The sequence below is a fragment of the Girardinichthys multiradiatus genome, chromosome 9 (genome assembly GCF_021462225.1).
Source record: "Girardinichthys multiradiatus isolate DD_20200921_A chromosome 9, DD_fGirMul_XY1, whole genome shotgun sequence".
Classification (NCBI taxonomy): Eukaryota; Metazoa; Chordata; class Actinopteri; order Cyprinodontiformes; family Goodeidae; genus Girardinichthys; species Girardinichthys multiradiatus.
Window position 1 is genome coordinate 12,056,672 of NC_061802.1, and position 27,598 is coordinate 12,084,269.

At 38.4% G+C, this 27,598-nt stretch overlaps 1 protein-coding gene and 1 long non-coding RNA gene across 4 annotated transcripts; both read right to left on the minus strand.

Moving 5' to 3' along the window:
• Positions 1–469: 469 nt before the first annotated feature.
• Positions 470–10,592, minus strand: ifi44g (interferon induced protein 44g). 3 transcript variants are annotated; one of them, XM_047374024.1, is made up of 8 exons: positions 10,408–10,592; positions 8,644–8,846; positions 8,055–8,115; positions 7,781–7,979; positions 5,273–5,419; positions 4,907–5,078; positions 3,784–3,884; positions 470–1,144 (listed from the first exon to the last, which is right to left on the minus strand). In XM_047374024.1, exons 1-8 carry the CDS (start codon positions 10,416–10,418, stop codon positions 953–955), a joined length of 1,086 nt encoding a protein of 361 aa, XP_047229980.1. In that variant the 5' UTR covers positions 10,419–10,592; the 3' UTR covers positions 470–952. The 3 variants fall into 3 exon arrangements, with proteins under 3 accessions (XP_047229980.1, XP_047229981.1, XP_047229979.1); XM_047374025.1 differs by having other exon boundaries at positions 5,273–5,425; positions 8,734–8,846; positions 10,408–10,591; XM_047374023.1 differs by having other exon boundaries at positions 5,273–5,425; positions 10,408–10,590.
• A 3,370-nt stretch (positions 10,593–13,962) lies between these two features.
• On the minus strand, positions 13,963–25,623 carry LOC124874290. Its single transcript, XR_007039750.1, has 3 exons — positions 25,506–25,623; positions 25,327–25,407; positions 13,963–14,897 (listed from the first exon to the last, which is right to left on the minus strand). It is a non-coding gene; the product is annotated as an uncharacterized LOC124874290 (long non-coding RNA).
• Positions 25,624–27,598: the final 1,975 nt, after the last annotated feature.

Here is a 27,598-nt window from a genome sequence, read left to right on the forward strand (position 1 = left end):
TCATTTTTTTACATTTTAAATTACTTCATTAAGAAAATGATTCAGTTCTTAGATCTTTCTTTACATTTATATTGAATCATTGTTTGTATGTAGCATTGATTCTTGTTGCTGTTTACTAAAGAGAAATAAAGACATTTATCTTCTAGGAAGCTTAACTATCTTCACTAAATGTGATAAAAATATTAGTGTTCCAAGCAAAAGTTCCATGTTAATAAATAAATGCAACTGATTGTTACACCAATAATGTCACACAACTATGTCTTTAAAATCTGAGTTTTTACCAGAGGTATTTTCAGACAAAAGGAAATTGTGCTCCTCATTGACAGTGATCCATCCTAAAATAATCACAACAGTATTTGCACCTTTTTCTTTTAATAGACAGTGCTTTTCTAAGATATTCATAAAATAATGCAGCTACACTGATATTATTTAAACAATATAGAATTAAGAAAATTGCAACAAAAAGAAATACAGAACACGGTTTTATTTTATTTAAGTTGGTATGTGTTTCTCAAAAAGGTTGCCATTATCATACTAAAACAAGACTTTTCTGGTTTATTTTTTATATGTAAACAATTCATACAAATTGAAATATCATAGTGGAGGTTTGACCAACACACCCAGGTCATATGGATGAAGCATTCGAGTAACAGAAGAAAAAAAAACATACTCAATTTACTGCTAAACATAGTAAGTTTTCTGGCAGCTGAATTACTGTTTATTCCATTGTAACTATGGTGTGTGGTGGAAATGTATGCAACATACAGGTCAATAGAAATAGTAACCCTCATTCTGTAATTTATGAATATAGAAAAATGCTTGATTTAACAAAAAGGCCAAATTATTACAAGATACATTTTCTTACAATTCATTTCCAAAAATATGAAAAACATTCAACATTTTCATGAGAATGTTTTTTTTTTAAGAAAGATATGTTCCAAAAGCTCAGGCATCAGCGGAGCATAGGTACTGTTTGCTGTGGCAAGTAGTCCTGGAAAAACAGGTCGACGTACTGCAAGATGTGGTCAACAGCGCTGAGCAGCAGCACATCTGCGTTCACATCCAGATCCAGTTCTGATGAATAGTTCTTCACTGGAACGATGTAGGAGGTGGACATGCCCAGCAAAGCTCCAGCTTTGTTCATCTGCAAACACAAAACTCTTACATTTCAGTCCAAACATCCAAACTAAAGTTATCACAAAAACGGTCTTATAAAAAACATTCATATAACTGTTTTTGTTAGAAAATTAAGTGTTGATAAAATAATTTTGACTTTTCTACGTTAGTTGTTTATTGATCTTCATTGATCACTCATACTAGGTGTCTGATTATTAATAAAGAAAAGCATGGAGCCAACTTTAGTTTGCATCAAACTGCCCTCAAACATAAAGAAATTGTTACTTAACAAAAAGTTTTCATTAACAACTGTACAGGAAGAGGTTTGGTTGTGGTGAATACAACTTCAGGGCGTCCAGTGGGGGCTTGTCAGTGCCTAATCTATTACTGTTCTCAGTAATAGATTAGGCACTGACAAGCCCCCAAGCTACAAAATTGTGTTGCCACCAGAACAGAACTTGCTCATCACTGGCAGCATATGGTGGTTAGCGCTCAAAGATCACATCATTTGAGTCCATAAAACATATATTTTACTTGAATAATCTTTCTACCTAGTTTATACAGGTCCTTCTCAAAATATTAGCATATTGTGATAAAGTTCATTATTTTCCATAATGTCATGATGAAAATGTAACATTCATATATTTTAGATTCATTGCACACTAACTGAAATATTTCAGGTCTTTTATTGTCTTAATACGGATGATTTTGGCATACAGCTCATGAAAACCCAAAATTCCTATCTCACAAAATTAGCATATCATTAAAAGGGTCTCTAAACGAGCTATGAACCTAATCATCTGAATCAACGAGTTAACTCTAAACACCTGCAAAAGATTCCTGAGGCCTTTAAAACTCCCAGCCTGGTTCATCACTCAAAACCCCAATCATGGGTAAGACTGCCGACCTGACTGCTGTCCAGAAGGCCACTATTGACACCCTCAAGCAAGAGGGTAAGACACAGAAAGACATTTCTGAACGAATAGGCTGTTCCCAGAGTGCTGTATCAAGGCACCTCAGTGGGAAGTCTGTGGGAAGGAAAAAGTGTGGCAGAAAACGCTGCACAACGAGAAGAGGTGACCGGACCCTGAGGAAGATTGTGGAGAAGGGCCGATTCCAGACCTTGGGGGACCTGCGGAAGCAGTGGACTGAGTCTGGAGTAGAAACATCCAGAGCCACCGTGCACAGGCGTGTGCAGGAAATGGGCTACAGGTGCCGCATTCCCCAGGTCAAGCCACTTTTGAACCAGAAACAGCGGCAGAAGCGCCTGACCTGGGCTACAGAGAAGCAGCACTGGACTGTTGCTCAGTGGTCCAAAGTACTTTTTTCGGATGAAAGCAAATTCTGCATGTCATTTGGAAATCAAGGTGCCAGAGTCTGGAGGAAGACTGGGGAGAAGGAAATGCCAAAATGCCAGAAGTCCAGTGTCAAGTACCCACAGTCAGTGATGGTCTGGGGTGCCGTGTCAGCTGCTGGTGTTGGTCCACTGTGTTTTATCAAGGGCAGGGTCAATGCAGCTAGCTATCAGGAGATTTTGGAGCACTTCATGCTTCCATCTGCTGAAAAGCTTTGTGGAGATGAAGATTTCATTTTTCAGCACGACCTGGCACCTGCTCACAGTGCCAAAACCACTGGTAAATGGTTTACTGACCATGGTATCACTGTGCTCAATTGGCCTGCCAACTCTCCTGACCTGAACCCCATAGAGAATCTGTGGGATATTGTGAAGAGAACGTTGAGAGACTCAAGACCCAACACTCTGGATGAGCTAAAGGCTGCTATCGAAGCATCCTGGGCCTCCATAAGACCTCAGCAGTGCCACAGGCTGATTGCCTCCATGCCACGCCGCATTGAAGCAGTCATTTCTGCCAAAGGACTCCCGACCAAGTATTGAGTGCATAACTGTACATGATTATTTGAAGGTTGACGTTTTTTGTATTAAAAACACTTTTCTTTTATTGGTCGGATGAAATATGCTAATTTACAAATGAATTTCTTTTGTTCAAGTCTAGTTTGAGAATGATCCAGGTTTTAGATGTGTAGCAAAGGATAGTGAATATTAAAGGGGGGTAGAGGCGTATTTTGATCCTTGGAGATAATGAGGTTCTTCCCAACACACCATTGGAGAAAGTGGAACACAGATGCAAAACCAAATTCAGCAATGGATCTCTGTAGTTTAAGCTGAGTCAAGAAATATAAACTCCCCCCTGTACAATATGAGCACCATCGAGATAAACAGTAGCCAGCAAATCATCCGTATGAGTGCTTTTCATGTTGTCAACACTGATCTTGAGACAACTAGAACAACATGATGTAATTCTATAGCCTTGGTGCGGCTGTTTACAAGTTTAAGATCAGTCACTAACTGGTTAGCATCACATTTTACACCCCTTAGGCCTCTGGACGCCTTTTACATGATGGTGTCGATGACAACATTGAAGAGGAGTTGGGAGACCACATCTCCTTGTGGCACACCCGTCTTTATAGAGAGTTGCTCAGAAAGGTTGTGTCGGACCTGAATCAGATTGCACTGAAAAAAGGCCGGACCCTGATAGGCGCACTACAGAAGCACTATCATCTTTTGTAGCAATAGAATAATGGACTTATGAGTAAGATTCAGGTTAATCGTAGATAAAATTCTGACTTTAGACCACCCTTTCCACCTACCGCCTCTTGAACTCTCAGGCTTTTGTAAACCAGGCTGATGTCTTTGGCTGTTTCTTGACAAATTTGGTCAATGTGGGTCAGCAGAGCTACCTGGTGAACACCTAAAACAAGAAAAAGACATCTGTCAGTACCCCTTCAGAGGTCTTTTAAAATCCTAATGCATTTGCCCCTACAAGAAGCGAAAAAATTTATACTTTTTAAAAAATACTAAAATTGTATATATTTATAGTTTTTCCACCTTAAACATTTGCATTAAACATTTTTCAAAGGTATTCAATTGTCGTCATTTGGCCCTGCTGGTTGCTGCTGTGTCAGTGATCAGCAGCAACATTTTGATGCACCTCTATTGTATTTGCATTGTCACATTTGAAGGACAGATTGTCAGCCTCCTAGAATCTGCTGTCAAAAGTCACGCTAATGCTTTATGCTTTAGCGATGCTTTTCACGCTAAATGTATCAGTCTCACCACAGCCTGAAATTATCAGAAAAATATTATTTTTCTGATTATATGCTTGACCAGTATGATTACATTACTCTTTTTCCCAAAGTAAATAAATAACCATCATCATCACCGTAAAATCCACTATAATCGTGTTTTTTAACAACACACAGACACACACACATTTAGGCACCCTTGCACAAAACAGTACTGACATCTGGTGGACAAACATAAATATTAAAAAGTGATCGCCAGTAGTGAGAATTAATGCTTAACAGAAACAAATGAAATAGTTTGTCAAGATAAATGTGAAATTAAAAAGTAGCATTTTCAGTAGCAGCAAATGTAGGGACAAATGACTGTTAGACTAATTTAAGGTAATGAGATTAAAAAAAACTAATAATAAAATTTTAGTTATTTTCATTCAACACAATGGCTTAAAAAGTATAAAATTCCCTAAGGATTGCTTATTAGTCCTAATAACCTGAGAAAATTCCAACACAATACTTTAAGGTCTTCTGCTACGTAAATTTGTTGCACTTTGATTTAACCTGCAGAAACAAGTAATTGAAAAGCATTTATCTGGGAAAGCTACATGCAAATCAGGGATCAAATTACATCAGATGCTCTGTTTATATATTCCTCTCTCTGTGTGAATATCTCTTTTTGCATCTTTTTGCTCACCCAGCTCGCTGATGTGCTCTCGGAGCAGTTTGAAGGTAGAGCTGAAGCCTTTGTTGTAGGATGTGATTTTCGAGGCGTCAACCACAAAGGCTACACAGTGGATTTTGTCCCCGACGCTGGGCTTCTTCACATAGCCCGGAGTTTCTGTGCCAACTGGTTGATCTGGACTGAACTGTGAACAAAACATTATGCGATTAAATTTCAAACAATGTTAAAACTTGATGGCTGCACAGGAATATAACTAAAAAGTAAAGTGCTGGAGGAAGTGAGAGTCAACTGGCCTCTGCGTCTGTATTTGGTTGCAGGTTTTCCCATGTGAGGAACATGCTTTCCATAAACTAATAAATTCAAATCTAATCCTCTTACCTTGTGCCCTTCAGGAACATGGCCTTTAATCACTGACAGGATGTCGTGCAGAGTCAGCCCGGTCATGTCTCCGTCCCCAAGACCCATACTATCACACAGCACTAGCCTAGTACTGTCCTCCCCCTTCTGAGCACGTATGGCGAAAGACTGTAGCTGACAAAAAAGGATAGGAGGAATAAAAAACATTACCATTTTCTTGATAAGCCATTTCATTGTATTTTAGTATGGGAAAATGTAGACAGTACTAACTTGAATACATAAGCTGCATTTTTACTGTTTGTCAAAGCAGCCAAGTAATTTCAAAGATACTTTTCTGGCAAAATAGGAGCCTTTAGAGGTCTTAAAAAAACTAAATCTGCACCACTTTACATAGAGTGATGATGTGGCACATTGGACAGCAGAGTGTGGTGGATTGGTAAAAAGACCTTTTCAACATGAATTTGTTACTTGTCCCAAACATCCAGCTACGTCGGAAAAGTGGATGAGAATAATGAAAGTACGGTGCTCTGACTGTTACCACATTTTGTCACATTTCTGCCTCAAGTGTTCAAGGTATTTTATATCACGGAAAAACACAAAGTAGTGCATGATTGCGAAGTAGACGGAGAAGAATCCATGGTTTAAATTTGTGTTTAATAAATGCAAATCTGAAAAGGTGTGGAGTGAATTTGTATTTATCCCATTCAGTCAATACTTTGTAAAACCACTGTTGGGTGATTTTCTTGTCTCGACATATATTTTTAATGGGATTTAGGTCTGGACACAAATGTGATTTCAACTAAACAGTTGCAGTTTTGGCTGCGAGTGTTCCCATTGACGGTGAACCTCTGCCACAGTCTTGTTTTTTTGCAGAATCTAACAGTTTTTACAGGAAGTTGGATGATTTAAATCATCCAGCTTCCCTGATCTTGCCAAAAAGTTCAGTTCTGGTTTCATCTGATCAGAGCATCTTCTTCAACATGTTTTCTTTACCGTTAACATAGCTTGCAGCAAATTGAGAATTGAACTTCTTTTGACTTTCTTTCCAATGGCTTTTTTTCTTGCTACTCTTCATAAAGCTCGAATTTATGGCATGCAAATTGGCCACGTCTTGGCAATTTTGCAGTTCAGCTATTTCTTCTTGTGCAAATGACGGATTTTATTGACCTCCATGAGATGTTCAAGGCTAGCAATATTGTTTTATAACCAAACCTTGCTTTAATCCTCTCCTGTCTGCTGTGTTTCTTGGTTTTCATGATGCAGTTTGTTCACTAATGTTCTCCAACAACTCTCTGAGGCCTTCACAGAGATTTATACTGAGCTTGAATTATACACAGGTGGACTCCTTTTACAAATTTCATCACTTCTGAAGGTGACTGCTTGTATTGGACTTCATTTAGGGGTATCTGGGTAAATGGGGTTAAATACACCACACTTTTAATGATTTTAATTTGGAACATTTTTCAACACTGAACAATTGAGAACATCTTTGTGTTGGTCTATCACATAAAATCCTTATAAAGTGTAATGAAGTTTGTAGGAGTAACAGGAGCAATTGTGAAAAGGTCCTCCGTTATATATAAGAGTTTCAGTCTCCTTTTTCTGTCCCTGATATTATAGTGGAATAACCACGACCGGGTCAAGTTTCTTATAAAGAACTTGACCCGAAACTGAGGATATACCACTCCGGAGCAATTATGAGTTCAGTCTTAGTTGCTGTGAGATGTTGCCAGGTTCAAACAGAGAGTCTCCTTCGTGATACCAAAATGTGACTTACACTACCTGTCAAAAGTTTTAGAACGCCTTTCTCATTTTATTATTTATTATTAGTACGTAGATTTTCACTGAAGGCATCAAAACAGTAAATGAACACATATGGAATTATGTAGCAAATAAAAAATTGTAAAAGAACTTTAAATATGTCTTATATTTTAGAATCCTTAAATTAGCCGCCGTTTGCTGTGATGACGTCTCTCAACGCACCTCTGGGAAGTTCTTTCAAGACTCTTTGGAAAACCATTTCAGGTGACCACCTCATGAAGATCATGGGGAGAATGCTAAGAGAGCAAAGCAGTAATAAAAACACAGGGCGGCTATTTTGAAGAATCTAAAATATAAAAATGTTTAGAGTTATTTTACACTTTTTGTTTCCTACATAAATTATGTGTGTTTATTCAGTTTTGTTGCCTTTTGGGATAATCTACAATTAAAATAGTCATGAAAATAAAGAAACCCATTAAGTGAGAAAGTGTATCTAAAACATTTGACCAATAGTGTACGTTAACATGACTAATTATCTCAGTTTGTGATACTACCTTTAGATGATTAAAATATTTCATTGTGATTGAGTGCGTTAACAGCTACAGAGTTTCTCCCCCACATATGTACTGTTATTTATGTTATTTATACTTAGATAAATTCTACAAATGACTCAGGGATGAAGTGGAGATTAGTTTTTCAGGCTCAAATGTCTACCCTTGTTTTTGGGAGTCAGTCGACTTTTAGTGAATGTTGCTGGTCCACCTGTACCTTTTTAGTGAAGCTGGTATTTAAGGAGGAGCCCACCATGGCACGGTTAGTGACTCTCCCATTAAACAGAGACTGGACTGAACTGATGAAGCTGGACTTTCCAGAACGAACTGGTCCGAGGAGGAGAACCCGGGCATGAAGCACATCCTTACAGCTAGGTTTGTAGGAGCTAACAGTCTTCATCAGGTTTTTCTTTTGCCTAGAATTTAAGGACTTTAAGGATTAGAATAAGGGCGAAAGGACAATATTTAAGACAGAGCTGTAATGTACTCACTCTTCAGTCCACTGCACATCTCTCCATGCACATTCCAACTTTGATTGAAGTCCTGTAAAAGCTTCAACATTTGAAGAATATAAATAACCAGCTCAATGATAGCTGCCCTAAAACAACACATAAGTTACCTTGAGAATGTACTTGCCTTTGTTGTTTAATCAGGTTTTCTGAGTTTTTTTAAATAAATGTCAAAATACCATTTCTTTATATTCAGTTATATTTAGATTTCACAAGGTAATAGGTGCAATTTTGTAATAGCATTAAACAATGCAAATTACCATGTGAAATCATTGCAGTGCTTCTTTAATGTACTTTCCAATTAATTGTTATATTTTTACATTATTTTAGTTTGGCTAAACTCAGGTTATAGGCAAAATATCATGGTTATTCTTGGTATATCTTTACTGTTTTTCCTCAAAGTTTAAGCTAAAAAATAAAAGGTGGATTTTAAATAATAATAGTACATTTGGGTGAAATGTGTCTCTACTGTACAGAAAATCTATGAAAGTAAAGCAGTGACTGTTATAACATATACACTTGCATATTTATTGTTAGCAAGGATTTTTTTTTTTGTCTACTGGTAGCTTACTCGGGATTTCTACAACTCTCTCCTTCTTTTCTTCCTTTGTGCTGTCATTTGTTAATTTGCTCAGTTTGTTTAAGCTGTTTGAGGTCACACCAAAAAAAGGAGATGGAGCAGCTTCTGGAGGTCCAAGGCAAAAACCAGGAGCAGATGTTGTCGTTGAAGTAGCTCCAGGAAGAGTGGTGGAAAATCCATAGCCAAAGATCCCACTGACAAAAGAAAACAATATGCATCAGAATGTACACTGCTAAAAAATGCATCAATTTCTCCTTTTTCAAAAGCGCACTACAATATTTGAAATCAGTCTTATAGCAGACTTCTCGCGTAATTAAAACCGTGTTTTCCAATTCCAGAGCTTTTGTGAACAAATTATGCCAAATGCACCTTCACCTTGCTTTTTGTGTTCTGTTGAAAATATTTGACAACACGTAGAAGCAAAATGTTTAAACTTCCTTCTGAACAGTCGGAGTGAGTGGATTTGAAATGTGAAAACAGAATTATTTGTCAACACAAAGGTACTTGAAAATGAGCTAGAACATGTCATATATAATACAGGAGCTTTTAAACTTCCAGCACCAGCTGTTAGTGTGTCTGCAACGTTGCTGCGCAAAGTTGTGTGTGAACTCAGGAATGGTTCAGTTAAAATTGATGTACTTAACAACAATGCAGTTGAACTCAGATAAGTTTTCTCCTTTCGTTACTGGATTTGTTATGTGGTTTGTTTCAGAAGGTTTGGCTGTCTGCTCTCCTCCTCCCTCCAAACTCCTTATTTTATCTAATGGACACAGTTGTCTCGCATAGCAAATTTACTCAATGTGCTTTTTCCTAGGTTTTCAATTCAAATATCGTCATCATTGTCTCCTCATTCTGCAGTTTTTCTTCTATGCCATGTTTTTGATTCTTTTTATTTAAAGACATCCTGCCACTTACATCTGTTTACGTACAATATTGCTACAACACAATTTTTTTTCATGCAAACAAAAATGTGTAAATCCCTGGATAGTGGAGCTTTTCCCACCTTCATATGCATTTTTACAGCCAGTGTCTTTTTTTTTTTACAATTGCCATGAAAATTTTAAATCAATTAGAATTTCATCGAATATCGTCACTTTAAAACATTTTACTCACTACATATACAGTATTCATTATACACAGAGATATATTTAAAGCATTACTTGAAATATAGTCTGCTGCTATTAAAAAAAAACAAATTCCATTTCTCGCAAATTACATAATTACATTTTCTACCACACTTTTTCTTTCCACTCAATTTTCCATTAATATACTTGGATAAAGTGCTCTTGTGAGAAACCAGCTACTTTAGCAATGACAGTTCAGGCTAACCCTCCTTTTGCAGGGCCACACAGTCTGCAAATGACTGCTTGACAGTTGTCAACAGTCTTTCACGTGATTTGGGGTGATTATGACACAATATGTTTGAGTTAAAAACCTTTCATTGGTCTCATGTAACACCGCATTTTGGATTTTTATTAGCTGTAAGCTACATTCACTAAAATTTACACATCTCCCTCTGTGTAACGTGAGTTTCACTTTTTAAACTGGATCACTGAAATCAATGAACTTTTCGATGACATTCTAGTTTGTTTAGAACCACCTGTATGGTTGGACTGTTTCCTGGTGCATTTCCGCAGTCACAGTTTTACAGAAACGGTTAATTGGGTCGAAAAAGTGCATGAGTTTACTGCAGAAATGCGACACCAAGTAAATCAACACATTAGCAGTTTTTCCTGCAAAAGAAAATTTGCCTACCTCTTCTCCATAATGACTTCTGCAAGCAGACGTTGAGAGGAGTAGAGACGAAACGTCTATTCCTCCCCAGCGAACCTTTCCGAAGAAAAGAAACTGAAAACGAAACTTTTACAAAACAGGACAACATCTCGTCCGCGGACAGTTATTGCCTGCCATCTCCTCTCTCTGCCCCATTCTTCCTGTCATAACTATTAAGATATGGAGGACCGATCCTGACATAATTAAAAATGAAAGCAGAAATATGTATATTTTCCTTTTCCTTAGACATGATTTTATCATCAAGAAATGTATATATTTTCTTTTTCTTTTTCCTTAGACATGGTTTTATCATTAAGAAATGTATATATTTTCTTTTTCCTTTTCCTTACACATGCGTTTTCATCAAGAAATGTATATATTTTGTTTTTCCTTTTCCTTAGACATGGTTTTATCATCAAGAAATGTATATATTTTCTTTTTCCTTTTCCTTACACATGCGTTTTCATCAAGAAATGTATATATTTTGTTTTTCCTTTTCCTTAGACATGCGTTTTCATTAAGAAATGTATATATTTTGTTTTTCCTTTTCCTTAGACATGCGTTTTCATCAAGAAATGTATATATTTTGTTTTTCCTTTTCCTTACACATGCGTTTTCATCAAGAAATGTATATATTTTGTTTTTCTTTTTCCTTAGACATGGTTTTATCATCAAGAAATGTATATATTTTCTTTTTCCTTTTCCTTACACATGCGTTTTCATCAAGAAATGTATATATTTTCTTTTTCCTTTTCCTCGTCTCTCTTTTTCCTTTACCGTATGCATTTCTCCTTCATTATGCAAATGAGGAGGGCTGTCTTCTTCTCTCCAGCTCCTCTACTATTGGTCAATATACAGGAAGGAGGAGGATCCATGTGCAGGCCGAGGGTGTGTCCCAATTCAGGGGCTGGATCCTTCCAAGTGCGTACTTGTGGGCTGATTACGTCACAGCGCGGCGCGTAAGGTCTGTCAGATGATGCCTACAAAAGTGTCCTTCTTTTGCCCGATTTGAAGGATGGGTTGTGAGTATCCTTCGTGGTCCATCATTTCCCATGATTCATTGTGGGTCGAAGCGGATTGGTCAAACAGGGGCAGCCATGGCGGACCACAGTGGTAAAAGCTGTGAGTAAACTGTGAGAAATGACACTTTCTGTGACACAAATGAACTTTTACAATGTTTTTAGTGCGGGAATATAACTGTGTAGACGTGAAAAATCTGCTTGATTTATCAAGACATCGCTTAGTTTCAAACGTGCTTCGACGAGTTCGGAGTTTTCAGCTCCCGCCGTAGTAACTGCTGGCTTGCCTCGCCAGCCTCCACGGCGGTGAGGCATGCTAGCCCGGTAGAGATCTGACCGGACTATCGGCACTGAGCTCCTGCTGCCAGTCATCACATTGAACTTTAAACACAAGTGATTTCTAACAGTTTATGTTATTATTTTAATTTAGTGTGTCATTTGTTCATGTAAGTCGATTTGACATTACAGGTGATATTAAAGTTAACCTGAATAAATGGACAATTTTATGTAATCCTACCGTATCGCTGGAAAGTGTGATTGAGAATAAATAAGCATTTAAATATTCATTTTTGATGAAGAAATATGCTATATGTGTTTTTATAAGTATATTTATAATTAAGCTAGCATTATAATTCGTGATTCCAGGTACAGCTGAAGAGAAATACACTTTCAAATGCAAGCAAATCTCAGTAAAGAAGTTAAACGTTTGAAAGATCTTGTTTAAGGCATTTGCATAGAAATACTTTAATATGTTCTGCAAATTACGACAAATGTAAAATTAAAAAAGGCTTTTTTTACAATGATATTAAGCAAGATGTTTTTTTGTTTTTTTTTGTAGGCGGCATTTGACAGACCTTCCGCGCCGTGCTGCGACGTAATCGGCCCACAAGTACGGACTTGGAAGGACCAGCCCCTGAATTGGGACACACCCTCGGCCTGCACATGAGTCATCCTTCCTGTTTATTGACCAATAGTAGAAGAGCTGGAGCAAGAAGGCACTCCTTCTCATTTGCATAATGAAGGAGAAATGCATACCCTAAGGAAAAAGAGGGACGAAGAAATGTAAAAAGAACAAAGGCTAGGAAAAGGAAAAAGAAAATATATATATTTCTGCTTTTATTTTTAATTATGTCAGGATCGGTCCTCCATATTTTCAGTCTCAACCTGCAGCTGGAAATGTAAAAAGGAACGGGGCAGGACAGAACCAGAGGGAACAACAACGTCACCGCCTCAGCTTCTCTCCTATTGGCTGAGATCAAGCCTCTAGGAAGTGGGAGTCTCATTATGGCTGTCTGGTTCTGAAAAGGAGTTATCCTAACTTCTGTCATGTTGTTGCTAAAGATGTCAGGAGTGTTGTGGATTTTGTGGTAGATAGCGCCGTTAGTCAAGATAGTTTACTGGATCCCATTGACACTAACTGAGAGAATACTAAAGCATTCACGTTTACAAACTGCTTTCAAAATAAAATCATGTCTCAATGACAGACTATTCACAATCTAACCAGAGGAAACATAAACGAACTTAGAAATGTACAAGTACACTTCCTTAATAATATTCAGATATACTTTTTTCTAAAATAAAGGCTGGCAAATATGGCAACTATTATTTGCCATATTAATAACCTTTTTTAAGTAAACTGTCATTCAAGGATGATTTCTGTCCTAAATAAGATTCCAGTTCATATAAATGTCACTATTTTCTTTATTTATATTATATGTCAGATTTGTAAATTATAGCCTTATGAAGATGTCTATGTATAATTTTATTCAAAGATTACAGCCCTGGCTTCTGGGAAGGTAAAGGCCAAAATAGGGCTTGCATCAGTCAGAGTAGGCCTACATGCAAAGAGTGTGTACCCTACAGGTGTTGCACCCCTGAAATATTGCATGTATGCTGAGAAATATACCTTCAGATTTTAACAGCAAATATGTACAGTTTTAATGACATAGATGGTTAGAATATTCCAGAGGTGTAATTTTGAATTTCCACATCAGATATTAATGAACTGACATCTAGAGAAGATGTATCTTCATTCTACAAAGCTACAATTTTCTTTTAATTATGTTATAAATACACTAAAGGATTAGAAGATATTGCCATATTAGTACTGCTTTAATTCTGAAATCCAATATTAGATGTGGATAACCCTTTTTAATTTAAATACTGAGAGGTATCAGCCTGGGATTTATTTTTGTTTTATTAATATCATAAATGGAAATAAAAAATTAAATATATTTTAAATGTACATATGTTCACAAGTGACTTTACAAGAGAAGATAATGTGAGATTAGTCCAAGTATTCATGGTGTTGTTTTGGAACTCAGGCTATCAAATGTTCATCAGAGAAACAGCCTGGAGGAAGAAACTGTCTCTGGATGGAGGGAAGGTCAGCTCTGATTATTCTCTCTGCAGACCTGATTGTTCGTTGCAGTCTGGACCTGTCCTGTTTTGTGGATGAGCCAAACCACACTGAGATGGATGAAGACAGGACAGATTGAATGATGGCAGTGTAGAAGATGACCAGCAGCTCCTGTGGAAGGTTAAACGTCTTGAGTTGCCTCAGGAAGTACAGTCTCTGCTGGGCCTTTTTGGGAACTTTGTCTATGTTTGAGGACATCTCAGTTTTTGAGAAATTGTTTTTCCCAGGAACCGGACGTGGTCCACAGCAGATACAGTGTTGTTGAGGATGGTGAGGTGGGTGTGTAGGGGTGGTGTACTACGACAGTCCACCATCATCTCCACAGTCTTGAGTGGGTTCAGTTCCAGGTGGTTCTGACCACACCAGTTTACCAGCCAATCCACCTCCTATTTGTATGCAGACTCATCACTGTTCTGGATCAGTCCAATACCAGTGGTATCATCTGCAAACTTCAGGAGTTTCACAGAAAGGTACGCTGATATGCAGTCGTTTGTGTAGAGTGAGAAGCGGAGTGGGGAGAGAACACACCTCTGGGGGGTGCCGGTGCTGATGGTTCTTGTGCGGGAGAAGATACTCCCCAGCCTCACCTGCTGGTCCTTCTGGAAACTGGTGATCCACTGACAGGTGGAGGCCAGGACTTTGAGCTGGATGAGCATCTGATGGAAGATGTCAGGCTTAATGGTGTTGAAGGCCGAGCTGAAGTCCACAAACAGGATCCTGGCGTATGTCCTTGGGTGGTCGAGGTGTTGCAGGATGAAGTGTAGTCGCAAGTTGACCGCAACATCTGCTGACCTGTTTGCTCGCTAAACAAAGGGCAGGGGTCCAGCAATGGGCCTGTGATGTCCTTCAGGTGCTTCAACACCAGTCGCTCAAAGGATTTCATGACCACAGACATCAGGGCGACAGGAGGGAACCTCACACAGCTCTAGTGACTTGTTGAAGATCCCAGTGATGATGGGTGCCAGTTGATCAGGGCAGGCTCTCAGGCATGATGGGGAGATATCAGGTCCTGAGGCCTTTCTTGTTTTCAGCCACTGATATAAGTAGAATTTAAAACGAGAATTAAAAAAGTATTGTGTTCCTCCAACATACTAAGTGGGCAAGCTACTTTTAGCCCAGTTTGTCAATAGACGCTGAATATAATATTGTTGTCAAAAGTTGAAAGCAGACTTTGAAATAGCTCACCCTTTTTACTCCTTTACTATACTCATCCTGTTTAAATTAATCATATCCCTAGAGGGCGCCACAGGCTCATATTTGAGGCTGTTAACCTGTACTTGCTGATTGTCAGCAGGGGTCAACCTGTGTTCATACTTGTATTTTTTGCCCATCTCTATGCGTCCAGCTACCAAATATGAGAAACTTTCTTCCATGCTGTACTACAGCGCTGCGCCCTCACCTTCATCAATCAGCAGCTTTTAATAACCTCAGGATATTCTGAATGAAATATCCATCCGTTAATGTTGGTGCTGACTGCTAGACCTTGGAAAAGAAACGTTCATTGTGCACACGTGTGTTCCTGTGTGTGTGTTTGTCCTGTAGCTGCATTACATCACATAAAAACTCACAACGTGCTCTGATTCTTAAAATTAGCATTCCGTTTCAAAGATGACAGGTTTTATGGTATTAATGTTTTTATTGGGTGACTTTTACATATTCTTCTAGGGGTGCTAAAGAAATGCAAAGAAATGTTTTCCAAAACTTTATTAAATAAAATAGGTTTATAAAGGGATCCACCTGCAAGAAGTAATTATTTGAACTAAATTTGAAATATATTCAAAGAAAGAAAGAGAAACAAAAGTTACAGGAGCATAATAGTCCAGGCTGCAAATTTGTTAATTATGGTGCATTTTTGTTCTGTTATTTTTATATTTATTTTTGGGTTTTATTCTCATTGTTTCTCTGTTCATTTCTTGTAATGTTTTGTCTCGATTCTCAGCCACTGCTTCCATAATCATCTTCATTCGGTCCGCCTGCTCCGTGCCCATCAGTCTCATTGTTTTCACCTGTGCTATGCTCCATGTTTACTCTTTCGTTCTGTTTACTCCATGTTGGAAAATGCTGTTTGTTTATGCCAAGCTAAGCCTGTTCTTGTCTTCAAATGTTTACTATGCCATTCCTGTTCATGACTGCTCATTTTTGCCCTGCCTCGTGCATGCTTGCTTTCATGTCTCGCCTTGTAAGTAATTTCTTTTATTATTAAATCTTTTTACTTACCAAGCTGCCTCTGCCCCCTTTGGCATTTGGGTCCTACTCCGAAAGCTGCAGGTTTTGACAACATACTATCTGCTCTATCTTTTTTATTTTCTCTGTGACTGCAGGTTAGAAATAAGCGCAGACAGGCATACCAAATCTAAGTTACATTGGCAGAAAACCATTTTCAGGGTCAGCTCTGTTATCTTAGCTGTTATGGTTTGCACGCCTCAATTTGAGGCCATGAAGAGCTTTTGCTGTCAGCAGAATTGTAATAGACCCATAATTTTAATTTCTGGGGCCCTTTGTAGAAATACTCAACCCAGTTTGTAAAATGGAATCTTGAAGCCTCAAAGAAGTCCTACTCATCAGGTACTGTTAAACCTCGAGCTGCTTTGTCATTCGAGGGCCTCACCTCAAACTGAAATACAACCTGACACAGCCTTGTGGTCATGACTCAGTGTCATTTTAAGTTCGTATAACTGCTAATTATTTGAAGGCACCCTCTGCAGCCTGTTATCTGTGGAAAGATGTTCCACAAACATCCCAGTCCTCAAATGACAAGATCATGATTCCACCGAGCTGCAACCTGAACATGGACATCAGGTATTTATAAATGTGTGTAATGTTCACTTAAATAACTTTCAGGCTCCTTATAGGATTTGTGGAAGCTTAAAGAAAGTGAGGGTGGATGTTTACCAGTAAAGTGTTTGATTTAAAAGTAACACTGTCCTTTTTTTAGTTGGCATGATCAGTTTTGCATTGGCATAATGAGGCTCTTTTTTTATACAAAAAAGTCAAGCATAAGCAATCACATTATTTAATATGAAGATTATACAGGAAGCCTCTTTGCTTTGGTCAATTTTTCAGATTGCACAGTTAAATAATTGTGTTTTTAATAGTTGCATATGTCAAGAGTTATGTCAATAGTAATGATTCCCCTGAAAATACATTTTTATTTTGGACTGGAGGTCAGATTTAAAGTTTGTTAGAAATTAACCACATGGGTCATTTGGTGCACACAGCCTCTGGAGACCGTATACTTAATTTCTGAATGCTGATTAAGTAAAAAAAAAAAACACAATAAAACCAACTTTTAATATATGAAACAATCCATTCAGCAATCCTGTTGGTCATGATTCCCCTGTGTTAGGTGTTTGAGTTCCTTCTGGTTTCTCTACACTTTCCTGTTTGTGTTTTGTAGTTGCTGCTATTTCAGTTCCTTCATGGTAGATTAGGTTCTTGGTTCATTCTTGTATTTTGATATGTTTGTTACTTCCCTGGAGTTCTGTGTTCACAATCACTGTATTTATTAGCCTTGCTCCTTCAGCTGCTCTACATTTTATCTGATTAGCTCTTATTGTCTGTTGGACATTTCTCCACCCTGCCTCCATATTTAAACTCTCTAGTTTTCATTGCTTGCCACTGGATCCTCCTGTTTGTTACATCTAGTGTGCTCCATGCCAGTCATTCTGCCCATGTTTGAAGTAAATCATTAAAAACCAAACATTAATGTTAGAGTAAGGCAGATGATGAGTGCATGCAAACATTGGACTAAAACAGTAGAATTTGCCACATATATTTGTTGGAAAGTATTGTCTTCCTTCTCCAATCACAAGTGTGTAAATATAAATAGCCTGATTGGTTGAAAAATGTCTGCGTTGTACTCTTTGAGGACAGTGATGCTCCACTGGCAGATGAAACCTATTGAATTTATGCTGTTTTTAAGCAATCATCCTGTCTGGTTATACTATCACACACAGACATCACTGACATCCATCCATTCATTTTCTATACCCACTTCTTCCATACAGGGTCACGGGGGACCTGGTGCCTATCTCCAGCGATCTACAGGGCGGGGTACACCCTGGACAGTTTGTCATTGCAGGGCAACACAGAGACATACAGGACAAACAACCATGCATACACCCATTCATACCTAAGGGCAATTTAGACCAATTAACCTAACAGTCATGTTTTGGACTGTGGGAAGATGCCAGGGTACCCGGAGAGAACCCACACATGTACAGGGAGAACATGTAAACTCCATGCAGAAAGACCCCAGGCCGGGAATCGAACCCAGGACCTTCTTGATGCAAGGCAATAAAGCTACCAACTGCGGTACTGTGCAGCCCATATCACTAACATAAGAAATAAAAACATTTATAGGCCTCTGTGTTGGAAACACATTAAAAGTGATGAATAGACTTCACTATGCAGAGTTCAATTGTTTTATTTTATGATGCTTCTTTTTAAAGTTACTAGGGTCCAAATAAAGATGGCTGTTTTGGCCCACATTCTCTTAAGGTGTGATCCAAATTATAAAATAGTCCAGAAGATTCTCCGCCAAATGTCAGCCAGCAGCCATGTAACTTGTAGGGTAGAGGTCAAGTTGTCCAGCATCTCTTTTTATCTGTTTATAAAGTTCATTTCTTAATTTGGTAGGAGTGTCAGTGATCAAATGATTGTTGACAAGTGTCCAGCAGCCCATCTTCAACATCTGGAGAGTTCAGCCAGTTTGGACAGCTTTGACTCAGCAGCCGTTTACAATATCCGTGAAGGGAGAGGAGGAGGAGGGTGAAGATCTAAACAGGGAGGTATCCTGGCTATGCAGCCGTGTGACACAGCAGTTTTCAAAGCAGAATCCTCCCTTGCACTGTGCGCACACATTCACCCCTCCACTGTATCCCTGTCAGCCACATTAGATGACACAAGAATACTCAAGTTCTCTCTCTGACTGAAAGCCTGCCAATGGCCTCAGTAACCCAAAGTGCAGCGAGGTTGGAAATAAAAGTGCTGCAGAGATCTGGATGGAACAGGTTGGAGCTGCGGACAGGGCTCTCAGAATAACAACTCACAAACAGATACTGCTTTTCAAATGCTGTTTAGCAGTGGAGCAACAGATGTACATTGGCAACAAATTAAAGAAAGATTTTGATTAGTTTGTAATGTCAAAACATAAAGTTGTCCATAACTCAGTAAAAAGTCATAATTTCTTTAAAAATGTTTTTTATCAACTTTGTCATGTCATTATTTTACTGACAATGGGAAAAAAAATGCCAGGTCGATTCTCTAACTTTGCTTTCAAGGAGCCAGACTTTCTTCTAATCTTTTAAAACGGTTTACATCAGTAGGTCTCCAGACTTGCCATCCAGTCTCTGGTCATGACTTCACTGCTTTGTGCGATGCCTCCATTAAAAGTGAGGAACCTGAACAAGTCGACAATATAGGTAGACATCTGTGGCCAGTGGATGTAAAAAGTGCATACAACTCAGGTACAATATGAACATGATAAATTATTTCAAAACCTTTTTCCATCTTTTTAGCAACTTATATGTTCTGTGCAATTCGGCTAAAAACAACCAAATCTGTTTGGAAGAAAAAGCAGTTATAACCTGGGTGCATAATTGTGAAAAACATTTAAACTATTACTTGTTGAAGCATCTTGAGTTCATCTTCAGTTTTTAACATGTATGTATTTGATAACATTCTGCATTTTAATTTGACATTTTTTGCCCTCTAGCCTGAAAATAAGTTCTACAAATCAAAGGTTGAGCGAAAATCTCTTTCCACAGTCATCTTCAGGTAAACCTTAAGATTTTCTGTCAGATTTAGTTCTAGACTCTAGCTGGGCCATTTAAAACTTGAACCCCTATTTCATCTTCATTGTTTTTCCTAATTTCTCCAATTACTGATGACAGGCTTCATTGTCGTTTTTGTACTCTTTGCCCTGACCAATATGTTTGTATGACTTTAGCCTAAAGAATCAAATGGAAAAAAGGAACTCTGGTTAATCAGATTCACTATAATTAATGACAGCTACAAACTGGGGACAAATGTAAAAATGTTTCAGAGGGGATTTCAATCAAGTCTTACTTATTTTTGCAGTTGTTATATTTTTCCCTGAATCAGATGTTTTTGTGTTGGTATGAATTGTACATGATAGATGTGACATTAAAGGTGGAAAAAGACTTGAAATGAATTCTCATTTTTAAAGTCACAGAAACTTGGCATTGTTACAGGGATGTGTACGCCTTCCTCACTGCCTGCAGTAGATAAAACGAAATAAAAACAATAAAAAAAGATAAAAATCCAGCTGCGGGCCTACAGGACCTCAAAACTCTTTTTATCTGATGATTTGTATGTAAACGCTTTAGCAACTAGCCCTTTGAAAAAATGGGCCTACCATTAAATCTCTGTCACACTTTGATATTTTGGATTTAACTGCAGGAATGCAAACTGATTGGTGCATTGCAAAGTCGCATGTTGTGTGTAGACACACTGATTCATCCCTCGAGTTAAGAGATATTTTATGATTGATTTGAAGAGGCAGCATGTGTCTGCAGGGGATAATGCTTTTTCCTCTAAGCAAGAAGGTCCTGAGTTTAAATCCTAGATGGCATGGAGTTGACATGTTCTCCCCGTTCAATTGTGGGTTATCCTCCCACACTCCAAAATCATGCATTATGATTTATTTAGTTATGTGGAATATGGAAGTGTATGAGAGTGGTTGTTTGTCTTTTGTGCCTCTGTGTTGCCTTTGGAGGGAGTTGTGGCTCTCTTTTTCCGTCTGCTATGACCCTGTAAGGGTAAAGCAGGTAAAGGACATTCAGGAAACCTGGAGAACTATTTTCCATTTACCTTAACAGTCAGAAGGAGAGGCTGACTCTCAGAAACAAAGTGTAAAGAAAGAAGCATGATACAACACATTTGCAGAGTTTCATATCTCAAGGTTGATTTCCTACAAATTGGCTTAAAAAATGAACAGCCTGAGGTTATCCATCTGCTGAGATCATACAAAGGAGAACTTCTGTTTCTTCAAGGAGGTTGACGTTTTATACATTTTCCCCCAGACCGAGTATAGAACAGAGTTTGATCCTTTCCTGAGGGCCTCTGCAGATATCAGCATGACTATGTGCTGAGCTGCCTGTTTGGCTCTAACTTGTTTGCTGTTTTCAACTTTTTTGCTTGGAGGGATCAATTCTCCTTTAATGTTTTTCCGTTAGTCGTATGAGAAGGGAAAAGTGCCTTTTGTTGTGTAAAAGCTGTTGAATTCTTCATAAACCCAGTAGGATCCCCCTGATTATTGGCTGGATGTCCCTCAGTAAATGCATCAGGTAAATGTACTCTGTTGTTCTTGTCAGCCCCTTGAATAATGAATATGAGTAAACATAACACCACTGTTTTCTCTGGAGGCTACAGGTAGTCTCTCCTTAAATGGTGAATTTTAACTTTCACCTCTCAAGGGGGATAGATTTTGAATGCTCCTGTAATTTTGTTCATAGCTTAAATGTCCCTCTGCATTAGATTATTATTCAAGATCTTCTCAGAGTGCGGCCTTTGTTTTCTGCTAAAACTTCCATTCCCAATGACCAATATTTGGAGGGTTGTTTGTCCACTTTTTAGCCCTTGAATATATTCTATGGTGTACTTAGAGTCTGTAGGAGCGCAGAAAAGTTGAAGTTAGTCTGTCCAGGTGCCGCGTAGATGTATTTATATTCTGTTTGGGTCATATTTTTCAATCCGTTCAGTTTTCTCTGTTCTCTGTTACATTTTTGAACTGTTACGTCATAGTATTTGCTGTGAAACAGCTAAACAAGGTCATGGATTTCCGGCTAACCATTTCTCGTATCCGCCATTTTTATTTCTCGCTGCAATTTTGTAGTCCAAGCTCAATTATGCCAAAGCTGCAAGTGGACAAGTCTACATGTTAGGTTGTTGGGTTTATTAACCTACACAATTCATTACACCGTCCCCCAGCATCATAACCTCTTGGAAGCGCCTGGTTAAATTTTATTTTTCTCAGGGGGCAAATTCCTCTTTGCTCGTGCGAAGCACTTCAAGGACGAGTATTTCAGCAACCTCCGCCAGTATCAAGAAGGATTTGCTGAAAGCCTTCACCTGATTAAGGAGTCAGTTCCTTCTGTCTATAGAAACGACAGACACAGCAAATACATGAATTTAGACATGAATTTACTGTGTTGATATGACGTCCTGGCCATTGTTTTGATAGCAGTAGCATTGTGCCTTCTGCTTATGTTAGTGCTGTGTGCTGTTTTTAGCGCATTGAGGACAGAACCTTACTGTGTGTTTTGAATAGTATTAGTACATAAACAATTTAGCATTGTGTTTGGCGTTTTTGTCCCGTTTCTGCGCCGCTAGATAATTGTATCTCAAGTTATCAAACTACAAAAATGGCCAAACGGGTTAAAGTGGAGCACTCTATGACCTCAATGGGGCAGGGTGTGAAGTGCTTTTGGAGCATTTAAAGAGACGGCACCAAAACGAGTTGCTCTCAGGCGCAGCTCAGAACAGGGGTTAAAGGGGAGTCTGTGGAGCTACAATAACAAGGAATTCAGACCAAAGCATTGCAGTTCCACATTATATAAACCACAACTGAATGATTTAAGTAGATGGGCGAGTTTCGTTTTGTTTGTGTTTGGAGTAGTAATTATAACCTAATATATACGCCCATACACATTTGGTATAAGCAAGAAAAGTTACGTTTATTTCGCTAGCACCATATCCACTCAAGGCAATTCAAACCTTCAGAAGAAATAGTGCATCACTATAAAAGCTGACATTAAAAGACAGAGTCCTGAAGGCCTGTGCATAGCAGCTTGGTGGGATTCTGGAGCACCTCTTGAACCTTAGCCTGACCCAGGAGAGGATTACGGTGTTGTGGAAGACCTCCTGTCTTGTTCCAGTACCAAAGAAAAGTCACCCATCAGTCTTCAGTGACTATAGACCTGTTGCCCTGACATCCCACATCATGAAGGTCCTAGAGAGACTTCTCTTGGCTCACCTGAGTAAGCAAACAATAAACTATCAGGACCCCCTTCAGTTTGCTTATTGCTGTAGAGTTGGAGTTGAAGATGCCATCATACACCTGCTTCAACAAACCCACTGTCATCTGGACAAAGCCAGACTTCCAGTAAAAGTAAAGGGAGGCTGGTGAACCACTTTGTAGCATGGAGTGAAAACAATGAACTCATCTTGAATGTGAACAACACAATGGACATGACTGTAGATTTCAGGAGAAACAGAAATAGGTCAGACATTACTGTCTGTGGTGGAGAGTGTGGTCTCTTCTGCCATCACTCCAGGGGACTTAAAAAAGCTCAACAAGCTAATAAAGAAGGCTGTCTCTGTTCTGGGGACTCCTCTGGAACCTCTGGAGATCATTGTGCAAAGAAGGATTCTTCATAAATCGAAGAACATTATGGAGAACCCTGAGCATCCTCTTCATGAGACTGTTGTTCAACAACAGAGGGTCTTCAGTCAGAGGCTTTTTCAGATCCACTGTTAGACCACCACAGAAGATCCTTCTTGCCCACATCTATCACCATTTATAACTACTCTTTGAAGAAATCTGCCTAATATGAGTCACAACAGTATTTGATTTCCTTTGGCGATTAATAAAATATTTTTGAATTGAGAAACAGTTACAATGGAAGTGTATTATTGAAAATGTGCTAGGTAATGTTCTTTAAATATTCTCATGTGTTGGTAATATATAAACAGGAAGGATTTTTTTTGTCCTGTGTCAAGACATCAGTAGAGGATTGTTTAAATTTAGAAAGAAAAAGGTAGTATACTCTCACCTCTAGTAACTTTGTAGCTATAGGAAGGGAGCTTGTGAGAAGTAGGGAAAAAGTGAACCATACAAAAATAGGAGAGGAACAAAAAACAGAAAGGGAAATGAGATAAAGCAAGTAAACCAGAGGTTCTAAAAAAGTGCGCAAGAATGGGAAGGGAAAGGGAGCAAGGAACCGGTCTGAACCAGCTGACTGGGGTTTTACATACTCCCATACTCATCCTCTCCACATTCTCTTCTTCCCTCCTGCACTTCATCTTTCCTCTGACTCAGACAGGATGAACTGTTTCTTTTAGCGCTCTGTCATGTGCTTGTTGTCACATGAAAGAAAAAAAAAAAAAAAAGAGATGACGCTGACTCCCAAGAAGTGAAAGAAGATCCAGAGCAGGGTTGAGAGCAAGAGGGTGGTGACATTCCCCTGATGTGCAGGTGTTTCCCATCATTATGTAAGGAATCAGAGGGTGTCTGGAGGGCGTAAAACTGGGTATACTGAATATTGATGACATGCTTGGGATTTGTTGGATGCTTGGGGTGGGACACTTTGTCCCGTAGCTACACCGGCTGTAATCTCTATTTCTGGGTACAAGTTGTAGGTCTAAATTTAGGTACTATGTAGGATGAGCTGCTGAAACTCTAGAAAAGTTTTTGAATGTCTTGCATGACTTACATGGCAATATTAAGTGCTTCTAAACTGATGAGTTAGCTATGCATCCATTTTTTTAATGAAACACACTGATATGGAATAAAGAAAATATTGTGCTTAATGTAACATGTTACAGGCACTGGGAGAAATAAAATAAGAAAAATATGTTTTTAAAGTATATAAGAACAAAAGTGTTTGGAATTACACACAAAGATATAATGTAAATTTAGGTTTTTAAAAATGAGATTATTTTATTATGATTCAATTACTTTCATATAAAATCATCATATGGCGATGGATGGATGGATGGAGTGTTTACAGCACTGGTTGAATTTGGGTCTAAAGTAGCAATGTTAACTTTATAAAGCACCAGACCACAGTAGATGACATTGTCACCACTTTCCTATTTAAACTAGTCAAAAAAGGCAAATCTCTGAGGAGTTTCTAAGTTATTTTTCTTAATTAATGTATTTATTCAACCTTGATTGTGTCAGGATCTGCCATTTTGGGTTTTTTGATATACCCATTCTTAGCCAGGTGTTTTCTATTCATCCAGGTCATTAGATTACTTCTGTTAGTTAGTTCTTCCTAGATTCTTGTGTTTCATGTGTTTGTATTTTCTTGTAGGTCTGTTTTTCCCTTGGTTTTGTTATTTAGTCTAGTTTCCTTGTTTTCCGTTCAGTTTCTCATGTCCCTGCCTTTCCTCTGCTCATTAGTTTAATTAGACACATTCCTCTCAGTCTCCCCGCAGCCTGTTCCACACCTGTGTCATGTTTGCCCTGATTACCTGTCTCCCTGTTTCATTGGTTCATACTCCACATCCCTCACTATATTAGCTTCCTGGTTTTCATTTTTCCTCGCTGGTTCCTTTCGTCAAATCCCCTGTTATCTTCCCAAGTTCTTGCTAGTGGTTTGTTTTCTGTTTGCCTCCTGAACCTGTTCTCCTTGGATTACCTGCCTTTACTTAGTACTCTGCCTGCCTGCCTGTAAGTCTGTTGTGTATCTTCCCATTAAAACTTCATCTACTCACCATGCGACCTCCTCGCCATGTTCTGCATTCCGGTCTTGCCTCCAAACCCTCGATCCTGACAGATTGACTTTTGAGTTGTCTCTCAAAGAAAGGAAAAACCCACAAAAATAAAAGCATAAATATGTTTGCATTTAGTCCTTACAGTACTATATTTTAGCTTCATTTTAAACTACTCTTACTTGAATTTGTTTATTCATTGCTGGGGTGTTATTATATGGACTTGATGATGGTCAGCAGGAAGGTCAGAGGCAGCCATGCCTCGAACTCTGGGACCATTTCCATCTGATGTAATCTGGCTGGTTGAAGGCCTTATGAGAACCGACTGTTCCTTGGCCCTGCCAAGTCCATGACTTACTTTCATGGACTGGCTCAGACTGGCTCCTGTCTTCACTCAAGATCTGACACGATCTATAAATACACATTTCATCCCTGTCTTCACTCATTGTAGCCTGCAGGAGCACTGCAGCGAATTTGTAGCCGTCTGACTCAGTTTCCATTCTGTGCGACACGTTTACCGTTAACAAGTTATTAATAAAAGCTTCAGGGCAAATGTTATCAGATTTTAAAGTCAAAAACATGAAAATCTTCTAAAAAAAACTGTTTATCACTGAAGACTAGTAATTTTAAGATGCTCTTGTTGTGCAACAAAATGAGCTTTTGGAGCCATCTCTCCCTAAACAGAAAAAAATTACAATATTTGGTTTCACAACTTAAACCACAGTGTGACTGCTTATTGTTAATAACTGAAAACAGATTTTTTTATTCTTCTAGGCAAAACGGACTTTCCAAGGGGAGCCTCCCCTGGGTGAGTCAACTGCCAGACCATCTTAGAGACCCCAACTATTGTTTGAGTGTAAACAGGTAATCAAGTAGGAAAATAAGCTGCTTAATTGTGTTTTTTTTATTTTTTTTTTACTTTTCATGTATTATCTGAGCCTGCACGGTGGTGTAGTTGGTAGCACTGTTGGCTTGCAGCAACTCACGGCCGAGGGTCTTTCTGCATGGAGTTTGCAGTTTCTCGCCTGTAGACTGCTGAAAATAGGCACCAGCTCCCCTGTGAGCCACTATGGAATAAGCGGTATAGAAAACGAATGAATGAATGTATTATCTGTCAAAATAAAATGTCTACTGATATCACATGATGTTATTAACCTAAATCAATACCAGCTCTCCCCAAATATTTCTCCTGTATTGTTTTATAAATTATGTTTATATGCAGCAGCAACTTTTTTTCCCCCCAGTGTTTGAGCCAAATAAGCACTACATTACGGTAGTGTATTTAAACCCATTAATAAAACAGGGTCTATGAACAGAAAAGTGAGACTTTCAGATGCTTCCTTTCACTCCCAATATACTGTTCAAAACAGTTGATTTCTTTTAAGTATTTTGCTGACACTGGCAGTTGACTAAAAATGTTCCTCAAAACTAGAACAGAGATAATATTTACCTGAGTGCAGCCAGCATTATAGTTTTTTCAAGTCATTTGCAAATATGTTAAATTACAGGCAGCTGGTGTGCATTGACTGAAATACATTATTTTATGCCTCCATTTTACATTTTGCTACAACATGTTGGATTTATGTTTGTGTGTTTAACTAAATAACTTTGAAATTAAAAAAGTATTACAAAAAGTGTAATTAACCAAAAATCTCACGATCCCCCTGCAGTTCCTCCACAGACCCACTAGGGGTCAGAGCCCAGTCTTTGAAGACCTCTGCCATAGAGTGCTTTTAATTTTATAAAATAGGGTGCCTTTTGGTTAGATCTTCAAGATACTGCGCTTGGAGAATACTTATCCTAACTTCCTACATCTGAGTGGACAAATCTCCACATAAATCTTCACTTTATGAGCTAATATTTGAGCTGGGGAGCCCTGGGCTATGCACTGATGTCAGAGTTTGGCGTTTGGTATGTCGTGTCACCAGCAGCCTTGTGTTGGCTTTCTTTCTTTCAAGGTTTTTTACATAATTCACAGGACATGGAATTTAATAGATTAATTGTCATCTACGAGTACAAAGTTTATTTGAATTGATTTGTTTGCTCAGGATTAGGTATTGTTGCAAATTCACTCACACGACACAATTAGTGGGGTATCATTGGATAGATAAACATCATCAACTGACTTTGATAGTAGCTACTGTTTTGTAATAAGATTTAAATTGCACTTTATATAACTGGATCTGAATGTTACTATATGGCTGTCTTGTATTGGAATGAAACAGACTGGTCTTTACAGAATTTGGACCAAACTGGATTCCATATAAATACATAG

What these genes read in the sequence shown, in the direction of transcription:
- ifi44g (XM_047374023.1), bottom strand. An exon ending in ATGTTCCTGAAGGGCACAAG is followed by an intron (nt 5,079 to 5,272) that starts GTAAGAGGATTA and finishes TTTTGTTCACAG; the next exon opens with TTCAGTCCAGATCAACCAGT. An exon ending in GCCTGAGAGTTCAAGAGGCG is followed by an intron (nt 1,145 to 3,783) that starts GTAGGTGGAAAG and finishes TTGTGTTTGCAG; the next exon opens with ATGAACAAAGCTGGAGCTTT.